Source organism: Poecilia mexicana, unplaced genomic scaffold (genome assembly GCF_051168715.1).
Source record: "Poecilia mexicana isolate PSO_F unplaced genomic scaffold, ASM5116871v1 scaffold_23, whole genome shotgun sequence".
NCBI classification, from domain to species: Eukaryota; Metazoa; Chordata; class Actinopteri; order Cyprinodontiformes; family Poeciliidae; genus Poecilia; species Poecilia mexicana.
In genome coordinates this window covers 10144117-10167011 of record NW_028263392.1, presented here as the reverse complement: position 1 = coordinate 10167011, position 22895 = coordinate 10144117, and the positions used below count along the sequence as shown (strand labels likewise).

Genomic DNA, 22895 nt, shown 5'->3' with positions numbered 1-22895 from the left:
AAAATGTGCAACAAACTGCTTTTTCGTGTCAACTTTTGTTTCAGTGGGATTCTCTACAGATACTCAAACTCCCATGTATTTTTTCAATAAACTAAGGATAACTTTGACTACAAAAAAACTATAAGTTGTATCTGACTACAGTGGAAGCTGAATTTTATATAAAAAAGTGTGACTTATATGCCACAAAGTACGATAAGTACAGAAAAAAGGTTATTTTGCAAAAGTAAATTCGCGCTATACTAGTTTCTTCTGGATAATGTTTGGTAAGGAGCTATCACTTACCTTTCTTCGTGTGCAAAGTTTCATCTTTTTCATTGCTTTGTCTTGAAGCATGTCCATTCCACAATTTTTCTCACAACGTCAGGAGTCCTGCACCCATTTGCCTGGCTTGAGCTACCCAGATACCATCCCAGTATTAGGGGTAGACATGAGGTTAGGCTTTAATTGGCTGGGCCTGTTGCTGGCAATCTGCACCTGGCACTCACCCGCTCACATAATTGGCACTACAGGCTTCCAGCAGCAGGGCCAGGGTATAAATTTGCTTCGACTGATGGATGGATACTGGAGTCCGGACAGCCTATTTCTGACAAGAGAACTTGTACAGTCAATTTACTGCTCCAGCTTCACAGGGTGGTGGGTCCATTTATTATGCATATATTCATCCTCATTTGTACTAAACATTCTGGGAAGTGATGCTAAATCATGTCAGATTTGTGTGTGTGTAAAGAAATAATTCAATGTGTGTACTCCAAACAACAACTACCTTACTCAGCAACTCTTGTGTTGCAGATTTTCTATATTTGCTGAGCAAATATAGAAAATGTTGTCAGCCAGGCCAGACAAAAAAAATGTAAAGGAAGTGTCTTAAGTCTGATTTTTGATTATGTTTTCCAATGCTTTCTTTAAATCAAAAAATGTGCTTCATCGTTTATATCCATACATGTACCCTGGTTTCGAATTGTCATATTTAATTTGCTTTGCTTCTGTCTCTGGGAGGTAGGTTTTAAGTTACAAGTTTTGTAAAATAGCCAAGTGCATATAATGTCATTTCAACATTAATACCTAAACACACAGGTAGCTCAATCTTTTTATCTGGTCTTTTTCATATTAGTGGTCTTTCTGTGTTTTTTGAGAGCAGTATTAATGTGGTTTTAAGGAAGGGAACAGTCAGCTTAGCTAACGGCGTTTGAGGTAGAAATTGAGTCCTTTGCATTCAAGTGTTTGACTGCAAAGGAAAGAACCGATATGTAAAAAGCTAATTTTACTTCACAAATTAACTTTTCAATAAAGTCACTTATAATGTGAAACGCCAAAACAGCATTTAAAGCAACATGCAGGTAGGAACATTTAACAAAACCCAATAAAAAATGCATTATATATGGTAAGATATGGTGCATATTTGTACTGCTGCTAGTGAATTTTCAAGAGTGCAACAAGAACCCTATAGTTACCTCACTTTGTCTTTTATTGAACAAACAAGCCACTGTGATTTCGTTAGTTTTAAACTGTTACCTTACTTAAAGTGATTGTTGATGCTCCTTCAATTTTCACAAATGTGTTTTGTTGTTGTTGTTTTGTTTTATTTCACCAGAAAACAGGAACATGAAGATACTTGTTAGAGTAAAGTGTATAAAGGTAAACTAAAAGAAAAAGTAAACAGGACTGAAAGATATTTTTGCATTTTGAAATCTTTGTAAAACACTGTTACATGTTAATATTTGTAACTGGTTAATCTCTGCATGCAAAGAAGATTGGCTTTTTTTATTATTAGTTTTAATTAACCAGGGTGTAGTTGGACAAAGAGGTTGGTTGGGCAATTAAAGGGGGATGTGTTTCTGCTGACGAGGGTTGGACAGGCCACACTTCTGACTGTGAACTCCTACTTTTTATCAGGCCTGTGAAAACCACCTGCTGGGGACAATGAATATGTATTAACACACTGTCGGCATACATAATGTAGAGTATCTCTAGTCATAATCATTCAAGCCTTCAGCTGCCCATACATACACTATCAGGATTTTATACAGGTAAAAAAATTCATAAGCCGCAGGCACATGGAAACAGACAAACCAGCCACATGCCATGTGGGTTGTCCATGAGGTCTAGTGTCAGCAACACATCTCGAGGCTGTGTCCTTTCATACCCACGTCTTCCCTCTCACCTTTTTTTTTTTTTTTTTTTTTGCCGTCGGTTGTTTCTCCTCATGCCTTTCTCTCACCAGCACTCATTCTCATTAACTTAGCACCCGAGGGACATCTGTTGTCCAAAGGTAATACGGCTCATAGCACTCCCAGGTCATTTTGTCTGTTCTCTACGATCAGGTAAAGGAATTTTCTGCCCTCCGTTTAGGATTCTGTCCGACTAGCTCCTCATTTTGCTCCATGTTTTCATCTGACTCCTTTCTGTTTTGAGTAACATTTACCTTTCCTGCCTACTTTAACTGAAGATGAGGTCAAAAATTTAAATGACCAGATATTTTACATTCCAAAAAAAGGAAACGATTACAGGTTTACACCATCTTAGTATTTTTTTAATTTCTGAATTGGTTTTGGCTGTGGACCAAAACTAAACTATCCCAAAAAATTTTCAAGAATTTGCTTGTCACTGCTGCTACATTATTAGTTTAGATTAAATTTTACTAAGATCAATTGGGTTTCCAGACTTTGTGTAATTATTGTCAGCCATTTTCACATTGGTTTGGTGCAAACAGCTTTAGATCGAACGTATATCTCCTCATTATTTCGTAACACATGACAACACTTTTGCAAAGTAGAAAAACCCAGGCATATCCCATGTTCCCAGATTGCTTCATTTTCATTAGTGCATACCCTCCCAGTTGCTTGGTAATGAACCTCCAGCTCCCCATCCCTTTTGTATCTCTTCTGTGTTGGATATGACAGATGACTTAAGACCTCCAGCGGTTCACTCCCCAGGGAGGTGGGCTAAGGCAACACCCACCACAGAATGATCAATCAATCAGTTTACACCAGAGGCGCGCGATCAGCCAGTTAATCAATCTCTGAGCAAGCAGATGTTGCTGCCGTCCATCCACAGAGGATTGGTAATGTCTCCAACACAAGCTGAGAGGTTCGAAATGCATCGCAGTGTAAAGAGATTTCTTACATCTGTCAGCATTTTAACTTTTGTTCACTTTCCTTTTATATTTTTTTCAAAACTCTTTTATAATTACAATTGCACTAAAGCGGTACATTTCGGAAACGGCTTCATACTTGCACTGACAGCAAATGAGATGTAAATGTTTGACTTGATAACAACGTCTGACTCAGCCTTCTTAAAGCCAGCTGAAACAAACAAGACCGTCAGCCGTCCATTGCTAACGTCCTACACGTTTGGCACTTCATCTTAATTTACGATAAATGGTCAGCAGTTGTGATACATGTGTAAAAATGAAGTCGCCCACATTTGCCGCCTACTTGTCACGACCTTATGTCCCTTTGCCATTTGACCTAGTAGGTCATTGTGCCATTTTTTAAATTTTGCCTAAGGAAAGAGACCAGGCACGGAACCACATCTAGGACTATGGCCTCTGCCCATGTGCTCTACCACCCTAGCCACCCATCGCCCCCGAATATTCTTTTATATAATTTTTTTTGTCAATAGGTTACAAACTACATTCGTTTTTTTATGTCATTTTCAATTACCTGTAAATACCCCACAGAAGATGTATACAACCTAAAAACAAAATTATCGCTTTTTCATTTAAAAACCAGAACAAATTTCCTGCAGTATGTATTATAAAAACAAACTATTTTCTTTCAAAGAGTTATGTTGCTTTTGCTGCTGTTAAATTTGTTTTAGCTGGACCAAAAGCAAAAATGGCTCTCAGGGTTGTAAAGGTTGCTGACCCCTGCTATCGTCTATTTGCCGGTGAAAATGCTGTGACTGAACAACACTTAGGTGTGATCTTGTCAGTCGTAGAAATCATTGTGTTCAGTAACAGTTTCCACCAGTTCAGTGAACCAGTACAGAATTGGATGGAAAATGTTTTTGTATGTGTTGTAACTATGTTTAATGAATCTACAGTCTGGCATTGTGTTTGAGTGACTAAAAGAATGTGAACTCCTTCTGTTTGGCTTGTTTGCAGTTACCATATTGTAAGTATGACAGCAAAATACTATTAAAACTGACTAATTAAGCATCAGTTACAAAACTCCTTGATGTCTGATGCTTTGGTTCACCATTGGGGGCAACATACCTTAAAAATGGTCTTGTAGAATTGTGAAACAGCATTTGAACTCTGGCTGGGACTAAGCGTGCATCCTTTGATCTCATCAGTGTTAAGCTCATTAACTGACCGCACCATAATGGACACGATTTTATTGCCCATACTCCTGAAATCTCCTGTGGAGACTAATAGCTGGCCATGAACTTGAGTGTGACTGGTGCTCAGTAAATTCCCATGATGCTTATTAAGCAGGAAAAGCGAATGATCTCCAATGGATTTTTATAGCCTCAGCTGCGAACTCCCATGTTTTACTGGTGATGTTAAAGATTAGATTATTATTGGCCAGTAAGGTCAGGTAATATTTTATGGTATCACTGAAAATTTATTTGCTGCTCATGCATTTTAAAGATAATGTTACCACCGTTTTTTGTTTTTTTTTTTGTAGCAAAAAGCCACGGGTTATTACGAAGATATGTCTGAAAAGTTTGATGTATTCTTATACTACTGAAAAGTAAAAAAAAAAAAAAAAACTGCCTTTCATCAAACCTCTCTTCTGATGTCTTGAAGTGTGAAATGTTCCCCAACAGCTGTCAGAAGAAACCGTCTCTTCTTCCAGCCCTGTTGTCATCTATATTCCACATTCACCCTGAATCCTCTCTCCATCCACCAAACACCGTTTCATCCCGTCTACCCTGTGAACCCTCACTTTTCTCCCTCCATCCATCTCTAACCTTCCGCATGCCACCTACACCTCCGCTGCGCTAATTAACACCAGAGCACGGCCGTATTGTTCTGCCCCCGTGACCTCCCCGCTGCCAGTGGGATCGTGCAGGACTTGCTGCTCACGGCTTCAGTATTAGTTTGTCATGGGCTCCTGTCGCACGTGAACGTGATAGATGGGCCCCGGTGTGCAGCTCTGACCCACCGTGCTGCATTGCGTACTCGGGCAGTGTGAGGGAGCATTGATTATGATGCTACTCGTGACAGGGGTGAATCAAGGCAGGGACGACGGTGGCAGAGAGGGGCATAAAAGAAAACAAGGTTATGGATGATGTGCAGTCTGTTAATGTGATGAGATTTGATTTGTGCACTATTGATCACGACATCTCTCAAAATTATTTTCACCTATCATGATTTATAAGCATCTAGCAGGCACACATTGAAACCGAACTCCTCCATTTTATTACATCGGAGAATTTCTGTCATTGAACTGTGAAATGAATTGCTTTCAGCCATTAACTTTCACAAAGTGAAGTAGTGCAATGTTCCTTTTGTTTGTTTGAAATTAAATTTCTTGTAGATTTAAACAATGCAACTTTAACTTTTTTATTACGTTTGTGACTTTACAACCACAAGCTAGAAAACATTTTTTTCTGTGAGTTTGTGAGATGGATGCAAAGTAGCATTTTCAAATGAGTTTGCAAATAAAATGCCAAAAAGTATATTAGCTTTCATCCCATTTTATTTTGACATTCCTAAATAAACTCTTGTGCAACCAATTTCTTTCGGAAGTTGCATATTAAGTAAATACACCACCATAAGCAGTTTGAGCTCAATGTAAACACAGCTGTTTGAAGAAGACTACAGAGGCTGTGAATAAACTGCATCATGGAGACCAGCAGGAAGGTCAGAGAAAAGGTTTTGAAGAAGTTTACACCAGCAGTTCCTGAGCTTTGATAAACTCATGGAGCACTCTATCATCCATCATCTGAAACTAGAGTAAACCACAAACCTACCAAGACATGGTCAGTGACCTAAACTGACAGGGCAGGCGAGGAACAATTTAATCATAGAAGAATCCAGGAGTCCCACGTTAATGCCCAAGCAGCTGCAGAGAGCTGCAGCTCAAGTGAGAGAATTTTTTGACAGGACATTTATTAGATGTGTACTTCGGAGATGTGGCCTTCGTGGAAGAGTGGCAAGAAGAAACCCATTATTGAAAGTCAGCCTTGCAGTTTGCCACTAACTTTCAAGGTGATGGCAAACATGGAAGAAAGTGTTCTGGGAAGAAGGTTTGCTCCGGTCAAATGAAACTATGTACTCTTTTGGCCTATGTGCAAAAGACAAGCAAAACAACATTTCACCAACCATGTCATTGCCACCGACACGGTGGTGACACCATCATACTGCAGCGATTCAGGGATTGGGAAGCTGCAAAATCCTTCGGAGTGGGACAGGGATTCACCTTCTGTCAGGATAATAACATGAACATTCAACACGACCTGCAATGCGATGCTCTGTTAAAATGCCCTAGTCAAATCCAATTGACAATCTGCATTGAGCTTTTAAAATTGAAGTTGCTTTATGTTGGTGTGTCACCTAAAAAAACAAATAAAATGTTCAAGGGTTATGAATGCCTTGTGATACACGGTATATGTCCAAGTTGGTCAAGAAATGTTACCTTATATGGTTCTGACACATGTAGTGTTAACTTAAAGTGAGCAAACATATTGCAACAGAGGTAATAAAGCCTCTTCTTTTAATGTTTGTTTTTCCAAACACACCCATTCATTGCCATACAAGCCAAACACATACTGCGTATTCAGACTTTGGTACTGCTGACAGGTAAAGATTATTTTTATTTCGGTCCTTCCGCAGACTCTGAAAGGGAAAAAAAAAAGCAAATGTCAGAGTACTTGAAACAACAAAGCAGGTGTGAAAGAAAATGGACTATAAGGGAGCAATTCAGTGAGAGAACAGCCGGCGGGTGGGCGGGAGGCAAGGGGAGGTGGGCTGACGCAGCAAAATCCACCTGTTCTCATTGCTCTCTCAACCCCTCCCCTCTTCAGCTCCTCCCTGCTTCTCCTCCTCCTCCTCGTTCCCAGCCCTGCGCCCTGCTCAAACTGCGGCAGTCAGCTAATTAAAAACACAGTTGTCCTTAATTATTCAGCGGCTTGCTAATTGATATTCACAGAGGCGATCACCGAGCCTAAACGATTCGTTTAATCTGACCACCGCGGTCTCACTTTCAGCCGCATGTCACCCTCGGCCATTTGTGCTACCGAACCCTAATCAGAGATGGGATAGGATAAAAATGTTTATTGCTTATTAACAATATTGTTTATTCCTGGGCTATAAAAAGAAATGGAAGTACTCTTGTAAAATTTTATGCATTCAATGGGATATTTTTCCTTTCGGTGTCCAGGGTTGCTGCACTGGAAAATTAGGCAGAGTAAAGCTGGGTGAAAAGTGTTTGCCACGAAGCTCAGAAAACTTGAGCTGTTTTTATTTGTCTTACCTCAAATGCACAATAAAGATTACTAAAACCTCAAACGCGAACGTGTAAGAAGGCCAAAAGTAAGAATTTGGCTTACTTTGGAGAATTTTTGCGCACAGTTCAAGAGCAGCTATTACCATGCAACTAAATAAAATGCCACTTTTTCTGTCTGAGAATTATAAACAAAAACTCAAAACTTTCCAGAGATGTTAAAAAGAAAATCTGACCAATGTAGATGCCCTTCTTTTGTCGTTCATGAAGTATGTCAGTTTCTCGATGTGTTGACAATCAGCTTTTTGTACTGCGGGCTAATGATTTTGGCTGAGCTTTAAGCAGAAATCTTTTTGGCTACCTCTCAACAAATTATTTTTATGCCCTATTTTAATAAATGCAACATTTTTCCAGTGCTTCTCTAACACATTCCCCTGCTTGTGCTGTTGATCTGTACACTGCGTTACCTTCTGGATAGTTAGCCTCTTGGATTCTACTTACTTTTCTCTCTTGTCCTGCCAAGCACTTTGAATTGCCTTTTTATTTTTTATTTTTAGTTTTGGCATAGGTTTTCCATTTTCAGATAGGCTGAATAGTTCCGCATATGGTCTACAAAACTTTGAGTATCGTCTTATCAAGTTGCCTCTTTCTTTCCCCCAACCCTACGAGCTCTCCTCCACTAGCGACCATTTCTGTTTTTTTGTTTTTTTTTAGAAGAACAGAAAGTGTATGGTCAGCGCTGAAGTCTGTCCTCATTGTTTGGCCCTTAGTGTGATTAGATTATCTTCTAACCCTTCTGAATGGGATTAATCAGTGGGTAAAAAAAAAAAAAAAATCCCAACATAATGCGTGTGGGTCTGGGCCTGTGCGTCGTCAAAAAGGAGGGTCAGCCAGCCCCGCGTGGAAACTGAACACATGCACCGGTCCGTGTACATATAGACACTCCCATAGACTCTGACAAAAGGGGATTCAGAAAAAAGAAATCCCTTGGTACACATTTCTGTCACAACCTCTCCTGTTTTAATGAGCCCTTTAGTCGCCCCTTCAGCACACATTTATCTCTCAGCCTGCTCTCTGTGAGCACAGCTGCTCAGGCTGCTGTGTGTGCACGTGATGATTTGTGTACTGCAGATTAGTGTCTGAGCTTTCTGTTTGCTTCTCAGCATCTGCGTGCATGTTTTCTTTAGTGGTAAAATCAACACCTTTAGTCATCACTTACCACCGTGACGTCGCGCTTTGACACACTCCTGACAATATAGCAACTCTTTGCCAATACTGCCCACTTTCCCCATCGCCCCCCTGCCGCCCCCTCCTCTATCCCTTCAGGCTAAATTGAGCTGTTTGGGGGAGACAGTTTTCTGGCACCTTTGCAGGGTTACTCCAGACACTTGAAAACTTTTCCATCCTCTCCTAGAGGCAGTGATTGCAGGCTCCGAATCAATAAGGTTCTTTCTAGTGCGGTAACTCCATAATTTTTAAAGTATACTGCAGGGCACATTTACCCAGCACTAGGCTTGTGGTATGACTGTGTCTTGATTTCATTGTGCACAAAATAAACAACAACACTTGCTGTAAGGGGACACAATAGAGAGAAATGTTTGACCAGAGCAATAAAGCTAGGTTATGTCGGGTCGTTTTGAGGACACTTTGGAGACACCAGCACCCCGGTCCTGGTGTTGTGTTTTTTTTTTTTTTTTGCAGAGTCTTGTCTCGAGTGTGATAAAGTGTTGCCCTGGAGTTAGTTTTATTCACTGTCTGGCACTATAATGAAGGTGTTTGCCTTTGCGACAGTGTTTTCTGTCTCGGTCTTCCTTCCAGAGCGAGCTTGGAGTATCCCCTTGACTTTGAAACTTCCCCCACTCATCTCGTGTGAGGACAGCTCCTCTCTGGGACTCCTCATCACGATGCATGCCGCATACAGTTTCGCCTGCAGTGTGTTGAGTAGCTACACTCAGATGGTTATCAGCGTAGTGAAGATTGGATGGGCTAAGGCATTTTATATATATATATATAGTATTTTTTTATGTTGCTGTATTCCCAAGCTTCCTATAGTGTTCAAACTCAGAACTTCAAGGCTACACCTGTGTGACCGCTTTCCTAATGTAAAAGTACTCTTTAGTAATCTTGTGTATAACTGTAAATACTCATGAACTTTAGGACTAGATGCACATTTTGCGGTTGTAAACCACACATGCATTAAGGGTGCATGCACAGGATTGTGTATTTGCCAGCGATAGTGTAAACTTGAAGGATGAAGAATGATTACTGAAGCAGAACAGCGTGGCAGCCAGTCACTCCTGGCATTTGAATACTAAACCTTTTCCAAATGTCACTTTGAAGAAAAGAATAAATCAGTGTCTCCTTACTCTTCTCTTCCAATGCTTGCCTTATTCAGGAATTTGAGCAGAAGGTGAGTTTTTTTTTTCTTTCTTCTTCTTCTGGATTTCTTTTCAGTTTGTTTGACTTGTTCTGTTTTTTTGATTTTTGCGCAGCTTTCATTTTTAGTCTGTTTGCAAATTTGTCCCTACAGCTTGGCTTAGCTAGGCCGGTGAGGTAATGATCTTTTTTTTTTTTTTAATCTTGTGTGGACTGGTAAATATGTTTTGATTAGTCTTTGGCCCTCGTGCACAGGCTGATGTTGTTTATTTTTCCTGCGAGAGGTGATCTATCAGGTCTTATCAGTGCTGCATGTCACAGAGAAAGTCAGTCGTACATTTAGTGAAGGTCACAGTAGAGGGGAGGACAGCAAAGATAGGTAGCCTCGGTAAACATATATGGCAGAACACAATACATGGTCGCTACAAAAAGTGATGCTATCTTCTTGTCCTGATATTTTACCTGAAGAGCAAGCACAAGAGCCTGCCAAGACACAGGCTGGCTCTCGCGCTTTGTGCATGCATTTATGTCTACCTGCATGTCCCTGGGTGCAGGTACCACTACGTCTTAAAACATTTTAATATTATAGAAGAGTTTGTTTATTTTAACAATTCATTTCTGAGTTCAATTTCTGCATTTCATCTTTTTTTAAAATACATTTCTGGATTAGAAAATAGATTTTTTTTCTTCTTATCTTAAATGTCATATTTCCATTCACTTTAAATGGAAAATACTCATATTTAACAGAAATATAACTTTAAGAAAATAACTCTGTGTGTAATTTATCTATGTATGTTTCTCTTAGACAACTGAATTCCTGAAATTATGTTCTAATTTACTGAATATGACTGTCCTTTTGCTGCAGTTTTGCGCTATGCACATAGGCATGGCTCTTTTAAGACTCACTTAAATAATCTTTTTTTTTTAATTAATTCTTGTTAGTAAATCGAAGGGTGAAGTTCAAAGTTCTGCAGGTAGATGACGCCTGGTACATAAAACTTTGAACTCTTCAAACCACAGTGGACCCCCACCAGCATTTCACATGACTCCCCAAATCATCACTGATACCGAGTGTGGAGGTTTTACTCTGGACCTTAAGCAGAATGAATGAAGTGCCTCTCCACTGTAACATCAGACCCTGACATCTTGATTTCCAAATTCAATGCAAAATTTATCAAAAGACTACAAGAATGTGAAAGCTGTAGCCCGCGTCCTGGTTATGCATGCGCTATGTCGGTTCTTGAAGTTCTGAACCCATCCAGGGTCCGTGGCTTGTGAATCTTCCCCGAACTCTTGAATAGTCTTTGCTTCACAATCCTCTCAAGGCAAAGATTACTCCTGTTGCTTCTGCGCCTTTTCTTCCACTCACATTCTCATAAATATGCTTGGATCCTGCATCATCTGAGCTGTCAGCTTGTTTTTTTTTACAAGTGACCTTTTGTGACTTATGGAGATGACTGACTTAACTGTAAAGTTTGGTCTTCCCCATGATTGTGTTGTGTGACCATAAGACTTCTGGGTGTCTTTTTGAATTTATCTATTGCAATATATACATTTTTTGGTGGTGTTCTAAACCATTGAGATTTTCTTGGACAGTCATGTTATGATACAAAAGGGTTGGATTTGGGAAGTGTTTTTATTTATATGTACATTTATAAAATGTATCTATTATTCCCATAATTTCCATAGAAAAAATTTTTTTCTCTTGTCTGTGTTTTTTAGGCCAAGCAGCTGGCGGCCAAGGAAGCAGATCTGAAGAAGCAGGATGCTTTTTACAGAGAGCAGGTGGCCCGACTAGGAGAAAGGGTAAGGGGAAAAAAACCTTCCTTCCTACTGATTAATGTCCTTTAAATAGTTTGTGCAACACTCTATTTAAGTTTGTAAATTAGGTCATCGTTTCAATGGGGTGTTAAAGTTGATTACCAACAACCTTGTGCATTCAATGACAAATTATTTCTGTGGAAAAATCAGCTCCCTTCACATTGCTTTTTTCTTTTATTCACCTTGATGTCCTCTTAGTTTAACATCATCCTTCCGCTCAGCATCTGCATGTTTTTCCCAGTATGTTGTATATTTCTGTTCTTTGCATCAACTTTGTCACTGCTGCATTTTTTTTTTTTTGCTTGAAGGACAAGAGGTTGCGCCTTAATCTCTGTCTGTATCCTCCTGTCTCTGAAAGTGATCCTACCCTGAGTTTCTCTGACATACTGGTGTCCCATGGACTAGGAGAAGGGTCAGCTGCAACGCTTTCCACACTTCAAATGACAGCACCATACTGGTCCCTGTGAGAGATGCCTGCAAGGCAGGGGACCAGGGTCAAATGCCCTGTTGAAGTGTGGTTAGAAAGGATGCCTTCATGCAGCTCTCAAATCACAAGTGTCTAAGTAAGACTATAATGCCCTTGTTAATGTGCTTAAAATTATACACTCCTGCTGGGGACGGGTTTTCTCCCCTTTGGAGGGTGCAAAAAGTCAAACGCTCCCCATAGTGGGAGCCAGATGGAAATTATATGCTGTCACAAAGTCATTGTGGAGGAGAATCATTCACACTCTGCTATTATCAGAATATATTATGAGTTTCAGCGCAGACATGTTAAAGTAAGACTCGAAAGATAATAAGGCTTTTCCCTATGCAATCGAATGTATCAATTAAGCTTAATTTCTTATAGTAGTAATGGGTTGTTTCTCACTACTTGCAGGGCTTTCTGCTATCTGTGATCATACAAATTCTCTTTTCATCTCTTTAGATTACATCAGGTTATCACTCAGTCCAAAAAGTCTGACGAAAATTTGATTCAAGCCAGTTTCATTTTGACTTGTCAGTGGTTCATCCATAAATCCTAGCTTGACTCTTTTCCCCAAACACTTATTGGGTTATTACATCACTTGGCGTACTGTTTCGCATACAGGAGCTCATTTGGTGCGGATAGTAAAAGTGATGAGCCCCAACGAGCGTGGACATTATTGACTTTTAAGCGCCGGCCATCCATCAGCCATGTTGGGCTCTGGTCAATATCCCTTAGATCAAAGTGTCAACAAAACACCTTCACACCTCAAAGAGAAACACGAGATTGAAAGAGAGAGAGAGAAACAGACAGAGAGGAATGGACAGACAAAATGGGCAGGCTTCAAGGAAAACAGAGAAATGGCGGGTTTTAACTCAGGCAATGACGTGACGGAAAAAGTAACTGGAACCGAAAACATTCTTCCTGAAAACGCACACCTAAACATTATGATAAAGTGGCATTTGTGAGAAACTATGGGATGAAAAAAAGAAAAGACGGAAGAGCTTTGAAAAGATTAAATGTCACAAATAATAGAGAACAAGACAGCTCAGAGAAAAGGTTGAAAAGCCTTCTGTTGCTGTGTTAAAAATAAGGTTACGTCTGAAACGAGAAGAGGGAAGCACATAAAGGACCTGCGAGGAATCTCGCGTCATTAATTTATTTATGAAAGAAAAAAATGCATTCATTTATTTCAAAAACCCAGGTTAGCCATACAAACCTGCACTGAAAACAATAAGATATATTTGTCAGCTCATAAGGAGAACCCTAGTCATCAGGTTAGGATTAGATAATCCCCTGTATAATTCCGGAAATCTGTAATCCCTCTAGGTGATGATATGCATGAACATGTGAGAGAACATCTGTAAAGATAGGCATCAGCGCAGAAAAGACACAATCTCGTGCATATTATTTCTGAACCAGCATGCAGGTATTGAAGTAGCTGCAGCGCAAAGCAGAGTGTACGGCGTACTTATCCAGGTCAGACTGTTTGTTTGTGATGTGCGCTGATTCATCACAGCAATAAAACCACTGGCTCCTTCATACTTCATATGTAGCATGTAATCGTTTTACATAAAGCGTAGATGATGGTTAGTTTGCAGAGAGCGCCCTTACAGAGAATGCAAGAGATTTCCAGAAATGTGATATGTGAAGTCTGCATTATGCTGGATATAATTATTACAACATTTATTGTGCTACATAGTGTAGCAACAAGTGCTGTGGTAGTTTATTTTTTTTAACCATCTCAAATGGAACATTTCTGAGTCAAAATGGACATGCTATCATGCTTATAGCTAAGATCCTTTGATGCTGATGACTGATCAATAGTTTTGATGCAGGCTAGTGGAGACAGATTGCCTAACCAGTCCTGACCCAAACATGCGGCCTGGCTATTCAGGAAGTAAATAGACAAGCCAAACAATGACCGTTTAACCAGACATTACAATCCGTCCAGAGTAATCAGATCAGTAACCTGCTTTACATGCAAATGTGTAAGAGTGGGCTGTCAGTCAGCAACACATCTGCAGGTCAGCTGACCTTTCTTTAACATCACAGACACATTCAGCTGATCTAAGTTTTTACTTATCAAGGCGCATCTGAAACTCATCTGAGTCACGTTTCAGTGCAGCTGCGCTAAAACGTGACTAAGCCTAAAATAACTGTTTTAGGCTTTTAAATTTGTGCCTCAGCAAAGGTGATTTAAGAGACGAAATGAAAATAAATGATGGTGGGATTTCACAATTTCTCCGCATGTTCACACAGAGACCCATAAAGCTGATTGATTGATTGATTGATTGATCCCTTAATCAATAAATTGGACACTCCAGACAAGTGAAATAAACTTTAAATATAGTTTAAGAATGCCTTTCTTTGTTCTATCTGTACCAAGATAAAATAAAAAAATAAAAAATTGCCACAAAAGCCATTCCATCTTCTCAGACCTAATGTGTTTGTATTTATGCTCACGAAGACAAAATTGTTTGTTTTTATATTTTATCATTTTTAGGATAGTAATATAAAATCTAGCATTGCGGCACATTTACCAAAATATAATTTCAGTAATTCATTGGGATGTTTATTCAAGTCTAATAAGGAAAGATTTATAAAAACAAAAAGGAGAAAAAAAACCCTCTCAAGTCGAAGCTGGTGGACTGCAAACACAGCTGTAGTTTTCCTAGCCAATCAACGGCGCTGTAGTTATCAAAACATAATACTTCTCACTTCCAAAGCTGCCCCTTTTCCACTTAGATTGGACAAATTTAATTTTCCTCACAGTGCACTGCTGGCCGAATATCATCTCCCATCACTGTTTGTGCCCTCCGTCTGTTCTCGGCTGCTCCCAGATACCTCAGGATTCCCCCCCAGCATCGTGCAAAAGAGGCAAAGTGACCAAAAGAGAGCGAGAAGGAGGGAGACAGAATGTAAGTCTGATATATATTACATGTCTCTTCCAATCCAACATGGCCATTCATCAGAGGGGCTTCCAGTGACAGGCCATCACCAGGCTCCCAGACAGCTCAGCCCGCTGCCGCCACTGCGACTGTTCATTGGGGCCACGGCTACCAAATAGCCCCTGAAAACAATATCTATATATTTATTAAATTTTCACTCAATACCTGCCTCGCTGTAAAACAATCTCATATTTAACAATCAACTTGCCAATGTTTTTTTTTTTCTTCCCTTTCCCCAACCAGATCGTTTAAAGCCCTCCCTCTGCATCCATCTCTCTATCACACCCTTTTCTTTTAGCTTTTCTTCTTTTTGTGCTTTAGTGTTTGGGGTTTTTTCTCCCGAATGCCTCAATTTCATCTTTTTCTTTTTTCCTTTCAGAAAATATTTTTTTCTCCTCCTGTCTTTCTTTTTTCCTTGTATATGGATGAAATTGTTTTTTTTTTTGTTTTTTTTTTTGCTCCTGTCCTATGGGAGGACAATCACAGCAGCAATTGCCATCTTATAGCAAAGCTCCACCGCTCTATGAAAGTAAGAAATACTGGAGAGAGAGCATTAAAAAGCAGTGATGGCATCTGTCTCTATCTCTCATGGTATAGCCATCTCTTACTCTTCCTGTCTTCATTCCTTTCCACTTCTCTTTTCCTCTGTTTTTCCTAAAACACTTATTTAAAATATCTGCTTTTTCTCCAGTAGGTATATTTGAGACAGGGAAGCTATGATTTCAAAGCAATTTTTTTTTCGCTCACTATGAAACTACCCCATGTAAATAATACGCCTCGGCCTCAAAACTAGAGCCAGAGCTTTTTGAAGTGACTTTTTTTTTCTTTTTATGGTATTCAGTTATTTTTTTCCCTGCTGTTTGCTGGTTTAGTTATATATTGGTATTTGCGTGGACTTGACTGTAGAGGCAGGTATCGTCCTTCAACTGCTACAGTCTATGGTTTACATTCTGAAGAGCTCTGGGACAATCTAACTTGAAGTGACTTTTTGAAAAATCTCGGGAAAACAAATGCAAATGGGTCACTATTCACTATTTGGCTTGTAGGAAATAAATGCTAGGCTTCATAGCATCTGCATAGTCAGTACCAGGGGTCTGAAACATCAGTCTTCGAGAACTTTTTTCTGATCTTTTCGATATTTATTTGCTTCAGCAGAGCTAAATCAAATATTAAGGCCAGTGATAGCTTTCCGTAGAACCCGACTCCATGCCGAGGATGTAGTTCAGACATTTTATTCCAACAAAAAGAACTGTTTCATTAATTAAACTGATGACACAGTTCACGAAGAGTGACTATAAAAGTTTAATGTGACTTCAGAGATATTGCTGATCAGATCTTGCCCTAGACTGAATGATTTGAGTTTAATCTGGGGCGTCATTTGAGGTGTTTCGTAAATGAAAGTGTGTAATGAAAAAGCTTAAAATGTGTAAACCAACCTTTTTGTTTTCTATTTAAGCAAGCTGCAGTAATTTACACAGCAGAAGCTGCTGCTGTTTTTTTTAACTTAATGTTGATCATTGTGGGGTTTCATCCAATGCAAGGCCTTCCTACTTAGTAGCAGGTAAGAGGGAGAACCAATCAGCTCATGCAATCATGCGCTTTATTCGTTAAAGGTCGGAAAGGATTTTCTTTAAACTGAGTCTGTGTTTAAGCGCTGCTTGTATCTTTTCCATATCATTGCAGTGCATTAGCAGTAATGACTTAATGTGTGTTTGACACCTGTCTCACTAGTATTCTGCTTTGCTCTGGTATGAGCTAAAAAGAAAACCTCCCAGAAAGCAAACAGAGAAAATGAATGGGAACCTTTTACATCATGCAATAAACTCATTCCTATTGCTATTTAAAACAGTTCATCCAAAGGCAGGGCGTAGCTGGACGGCACCGACCAGAACACGTTTAGTGAGTTTGTGTTGGCAGCTGCTAGAACCCCGATTAAGAAAGGTTGGCACGTTTTTAACCAGACACTTCAGTGTGTGTGTGTTGTCTGAACTAATAAAAGGTCAGGGGTTTTTCTTGAAATCAGTTGGGAATAACAGCAGGATATCACAATTTAAGGCCACTCAGTAATCAGACAAATTATACTCTTCTCTACTGCTGAGTGAGTTACTGTTTATATCTAGCCACCAGGGTGCAGGTACACATTTTAGTTTGTGTCTACACCTGTTTCTGTTTTGTCTTTTATTTTATTATTTTTATGTTTTGTTCAAGAAAACAAGTGCATGTTTGTGTGTGTGTGTGTGTGTGTTTGCAACTGCATTAAAAAAAAAAAGCCTTGCAATCACTGACACACACAACCTTTTGTCCTCTCAGGTGGATTAGTGCGCTGATTAGTGCCAGCTCTGCCATTTAGGCAGGTGTTATTACGTTATACTTAGTATTCCAGACACAGACCCAAACCCAGCTCAGTCTTTCTCTCCTTTTCCTTCCAGTGGTTTAATCTCAGCACACAGGAGAGGACTTATTCTGGCCTCTTTAGCATCCCTAAAAAAAACACACACAAAAAAAATCCCTGCTTAGTCTCTTCATTTTTAAGCAACCTTGTTTAAAAAAAATTGTTTCTGGAAGTGTTGCATATTTTTTGTGAACAGCATATTTTCTGGCAATTTCCTCAGCAGCACACCATTTAAATATCAGCATGTTTTCTTTGTGTGCCTCAAAAACACATTGTCATTGTTTTGTAGCATATTTCCTCTGAAATATTCATATTTATGATGATTACACTTTGTATGCATGTTCAAATTTGTTATATTGTACACTTTAGAGGTCAACACGGACCTCTAAAGTAGTTTTGAAACTCCGCACATCGTGCCCCGGTAAAGTTCATTCAGTAAACTGCGGTTCATTTATAATGGCGTCCATTCAAATAAAGAGGACTCCAATTGGTATCAGACCTTTTTGTCAGTGTCATGTCCCATCCTCTTTTACCTCTACAGCACATGACTATTGATCGTTTCAGCAGTGCACTTCATTCTTATTGATCCTCACTGAACTATGATGAATGTCTCTCCTGCTTGAAGGTGAAGTTAACGCAGATGAAACCAAGAAGCCTGAATGTGAAAACGCGACACGTTGCAAGTTTGCAAAGTACGCAGAAGCGTTTCGATGTTGGACACTCTTTAGATGTGAAGTAAACATGTCAGAAGATTGCTGACATTTTTGATTAGTGCAAATAATTGCATTTTGGAAAGAAAGTTATTCTTTTTTACTCCTCCTTTTTTAACTAACTGCATTCTTACACATTCCTGTATAATTTGTAACCGTTTCATAACAAGTACTTCGAAATCCATAAATATTTCACCTACCAAGCACTGTTAAATTACAGATGAAGCTTTCTCAATCAGTCTTTTTGCTGCAGTCGTTTTCATTATTGCAGATACTTCATAATGATTCATATATCAACAAAAAGTTCATTTATTTCAGTTATTCAATCCAAACAGTGGAACAAATGAAATAGTGTGATAAATGCCATTAGTTTGCAGATAATTAAAAACTCCAAGTTGAGTTTCACAGAAAATTAGGACGGTGCAAAGACCCAAAAAAAAAAAAAAGATAGAGATGTTATGTTATATGTATCATGAACTTTTAATCAGGCTTTGTTTCACAATGCTTTAAAGACTGTAGTCTAATTGTTGCTAATTTTTTTCTCCGAAACATTTTCCTTTCACTGAACTTTCTATTAGTGTGTTTGATGTGTGAACTCAGTGAACAGCCGGCTGGTTTAGCAATGATCGTTTACGCTTTGTTGTGGAGGATTTCAATGTTTTTAAATAATATTTAAATACCAGCATTAACATGAGATTCTGACATTTATCTACCTATTGTGACTTCCTGGGATTCCTGTGTGCATTTTCCTCACTTATCAATGAATAATGGATTAGACAAGTCATTTGTTTTTAAGGTCAATAGTCTTATCCAAAATTGTCCATGATAGACTAGATATTAACCTACTCATCAACAGCAAACTAAATGAAAGAAGCAAATGCTTTACTGTCGAGGTCTCGCCATTTCATGAATGTATTGTGCCCTTTCCAACAAAGGAGCATTTGTAATGCTAGGCATTCCCCGACACCTTTGAAAATTCAAACCACTCTAAATCAAGCTATCTGTCACACTTTTACAACCTCTCACGACGTGATTATAAATGTGCATAACAGCCTCTGGAGAGTGACGAGAAGAATCTTCCTGGGGTTATATAAATGCTCCAGAAGAGAGGGTATATGGCTGTGTTTGAGGAGGTAATTTAGGTTGAGTGGGCTCATTTGCTACGGGTCACCAGGGGATTCTGACCACTCGCCTGTACATTGTTGACTAGCGACCTTTTGGCCTTGCAGGACTGCTCTCTGTTATTACAGCAGTCTTTTGTGAGAAGATAAGCACAAGTGCCTGTGTTTCACACTTTCTCACTGTAGTAGAAGAGGTCTGATGGTTTTTGCCTTTGCGAGCTTCATACCTGCGAGACGCGTGTTGTGAAAACTTTGCAAACATTACTTTTGAATGAGGTTTGAGAGCTAAGCAGAGCACTGGGTCATACATGAAGCCCGTGTTTCATCTGAAGGACCGTTGCCGGCTTTGGCGTTATATAGTCACACTGCTATTATCAAGCATTCATGAGTTTCTTCCTCTTCTGTCTACAGAGCGCGCAGTTCTACAAGGTCACCACCGAGAACTACAACAAAGCTGTCGACCAAGTAAACGCCAAATTCAAGTAAGTGTACTCATTGTTAATGCTTCCAAAACTAATGACATAAACGGCGTCACGAAAAATAACAAGAATAAAAAAAAAAAGAAAAATGTGACCACCCTTCTATCTAAAGCTTTTTTTGTATTAACTTTTCAACACAGCTTTTCTCTAAGCTGTGTGAAGACCTGAAAATGACACCGATAACTACAAAGCAGTAGAAAGCTTTAAAAACGATATCAGGCTCCCCGCTTCTGATTTCCGCTCACTGAAAAGTAATTAACAAGTGTCAAAGAAGTCAAAACAAGATCCTAATGATGAAGAAAACTTTTTCTTATTTTTCTCTCCTAGTCGATTTGGAAATATTAGCACGATGCTCACCTCACATGCCATTCAAATTGAACTCCTGCAACTTCTTTAGGAATTACTCCAAAGTAAAAGTGACACTGATCAATACGAGTATTTTAATTTCGAAATCGTTGAAATGCCTTCTTCGTCTTTCTAATTAGATTTCAAACTTCTGCATTCAAGATTTTTCAACTGAAAAAAACTCTTTTCCGTCTTGCAGGCGTTGCATTCATGTTGCGATCACATGTCTGTTCTCCAAAACGATGCGTTCACTGAATGCCGTCTGTCTGCATGGGCAGATGAATAGATTGAATTCATGCCAGCCTCATTCCAACCGCAGCACATTTGACCCCAAACCACGTTGGTGTCGTCTGTTAGCTGATGTTAATGATGTGGTTCACTGATGATTCTGAAGAGACATAGACCAATGATAATACTGCAACTCATGCTTGTTTTGGGTTTTTTTTCCACTGACAAAGGGGTTTCATTTATTGTCTATCTTTCTGGTTAACAAAAGTTACCTCAAGCAAAACTGTATGTATTAATTGTGCATTCCTATTTTCTAAGTTTTGGGCTATTTTAGTCAAAGTATTAGCATTTTTAATAGTTTTGATCTATTTCCATTTCTTTGACCACACTCATTAATTTTTTTTCTGCCAGTCTATTCACTTGTCCCTCCCATTGCCCACACATGAACTGTTGTAATTCTATTTTTATAAATGGTCTAAATGTACCATAAACACCTGAAATTTCACAGGTCTGCTTGTGAAATCAGTCAGCTGATCTGGAACGCTGCTGCTCACATTCTCACTAAAACTATGACACTACAGCAGATAACCCCAGTTCTATTGTCTGGCTCCCTGTAGCTCAGAGAATAGACTTTAAAATGCTTTTGTTAGTTTATAAATCACTGAAAAGCTAGGCACCAACATGCAATAAAGACTTGTTGTCATTGTGTTAACCTTCCAGACCACTCAAGGTTTTATGACCGTTCAGTTTTTATGCTCCAATAATCTGGAACAAGCTTCAATAAAAATGCAAAACTGCTGAAACACTTAATAGATAAATACCTTTGAATAATAACTGGAATCTAGATTGAAACTTTTGAGTACTTCTCTTTATCTTCCCGCTGCAGAGTAATGTTTTTTGTGAGTTTATTGAGTTATGTTTTTAAACGTATTAAACACTTCTTGTTGCTGAAATGTGCTATACAAATAAACCTGGCTCGAAAGCTGAAAAGAATGAAATTTCAACTTGGAAAAAGTGAGTTGAAACTCTTCAAGGATAGATATGGAAAATAGAATAAACAAACCAGATACTTTATTAAATTACTTAATATTTTGTGTGTGGGTGATACTTACCCTATTGATCGTCGTGCCTTAACAATAGATGCAAACTTGTGCCACATCTTGTAATAATAATAATAATAATAATAATAATAGTAAAAGTCAGTCGGAAGGCAATTTTAAACATTTAAACTTTCACTGAGGTAGTTGAGATCCAACTCGTAAATGTAACTGAAGAAGACACAGGAACCCTCCCCTTCCCTCAACCATCTGTCTTCTTAATAAGAGGCCATTAGACTCCATAGTAATGTAGGCAAAGTGGATGAGGAGTCTGCAGGAGGCGGGGCAAGATTGGGCCTTGGCTCGGAGCGCAACTCTGGGGAGGCTGTGTTGATTGTGTTAGCTTGTCATTAGCCAGCGCTAACACTGGGATCATTGTCTCCCTCAGAAATGTTGGAAACTGATTAGCCTAGCCCACCAGGGCTTTAGCGCTAGACTCGTAGAAGCCAGAGCTTAGACTTCCCAAATCAAATTAAAGAAAAAAAAAAAAAAAGATACACTGGAATCGCATTAGCGCAAAATGACAGCTCTAACTCCAACCAAGCGTCCACCTAATGTGCAGTTAGTCATGTGACACGGGTCTTTGCACGGAATACTGTGATTGGAGGATTTGATTATAGGAGGTGCATTAGCAGGGCTGTGACTGGACTCGAATGGTGGAAAAAGGGGGAGGATTTTATTGTGTATCCGAGCTAATGAAATAGCAGGAAGGTCTGGTGTTACAAGACGGGAGCAGAGATGCATTGAGGGGATCAGACGAAAGGGGTTAATTGGATTTAACGAGTTCTGTTTGACCCATTATTGTTTATGTGAAGAAGTTCATGCATAATGGCGCGTGTTTGTTTGCTCTCGTAATAAGCGGCTTTTGCATCTTTGCTCCAAGCTCCTGTGACAGACCTCACAGAGATAAGATGCAATCTTTGGCCTCTGTAGCACATTAATAACTATTTCTTTTGTCTCTCGGCCTCTTTTGATTTTCACAGTAATAAAAATGTCCTGTTGAAATCATAATAAACCGACTCGACGCCTTATCCACGTTTGATCGAATTAACATTTGGTATGGTAATATGTGGATGTAGCATGTGAGCCATAGTTTGGGGAATATCTTTATTTCACACTTTAGCTCATCTCAGTGCCACTGAAGGGTCTATAAGCGCTGATATTAAGCTACAGTTTATTATAGTGGAGAAGCTGTGTAGGGCCAGATGTGGATGTCTGTCATGGTTTATTACTTTTCCAGACAAGATATCAGGAGTTAGGTGGGAGCTCAGAGGTATATTACCACCTAAGCTCTGTGCAGCACCTGTTCTTATGCAGGTTCTTTGGGTTGATGCTCTCCAGCATTAAAAACGATTTGTTTGATTTAAATGCGACTGGTGATCAAGAGATTAGCTAAAAACAGCGTGTCTTTATTTTCTAAAATTAGCAATATTGCATTACCTGACCTGATTAAATGCAATCTCATATGACAGTCACAAAATGTACACGTATATGTATGAAATGATGCAGATCTACCAT

General features: G+C 39.2%; 1 protein-coding gene across 2 annotated transcripts in view; it reads left to right on the top strand.

Moving 5' to 3' along the window:
* chchd3a (coiled-coil-helix-coiled-coil-helix domain containing 3a) overlaps window positions 1-22895 on the top strand; it is a 62000-nt gene that overhangs the window by 24067 nt on the left and 15038 nt on the right. For both annotated transcript variants that reach the window (XM_014984966.2, XM_088003458.1), the window contains exons 6-7: window positions 11493-11576; window positions 19640-19710. In XM_014984966.2, coding sequence (XP_014840452.1) covers window positions 11493-11576; window positions 19640-19710 — 155 coding nt within the window. The remainder of the gene's footprint in view (window positions 1-11492; window positions 11577-19639; window positions 19711-22895) is intronic.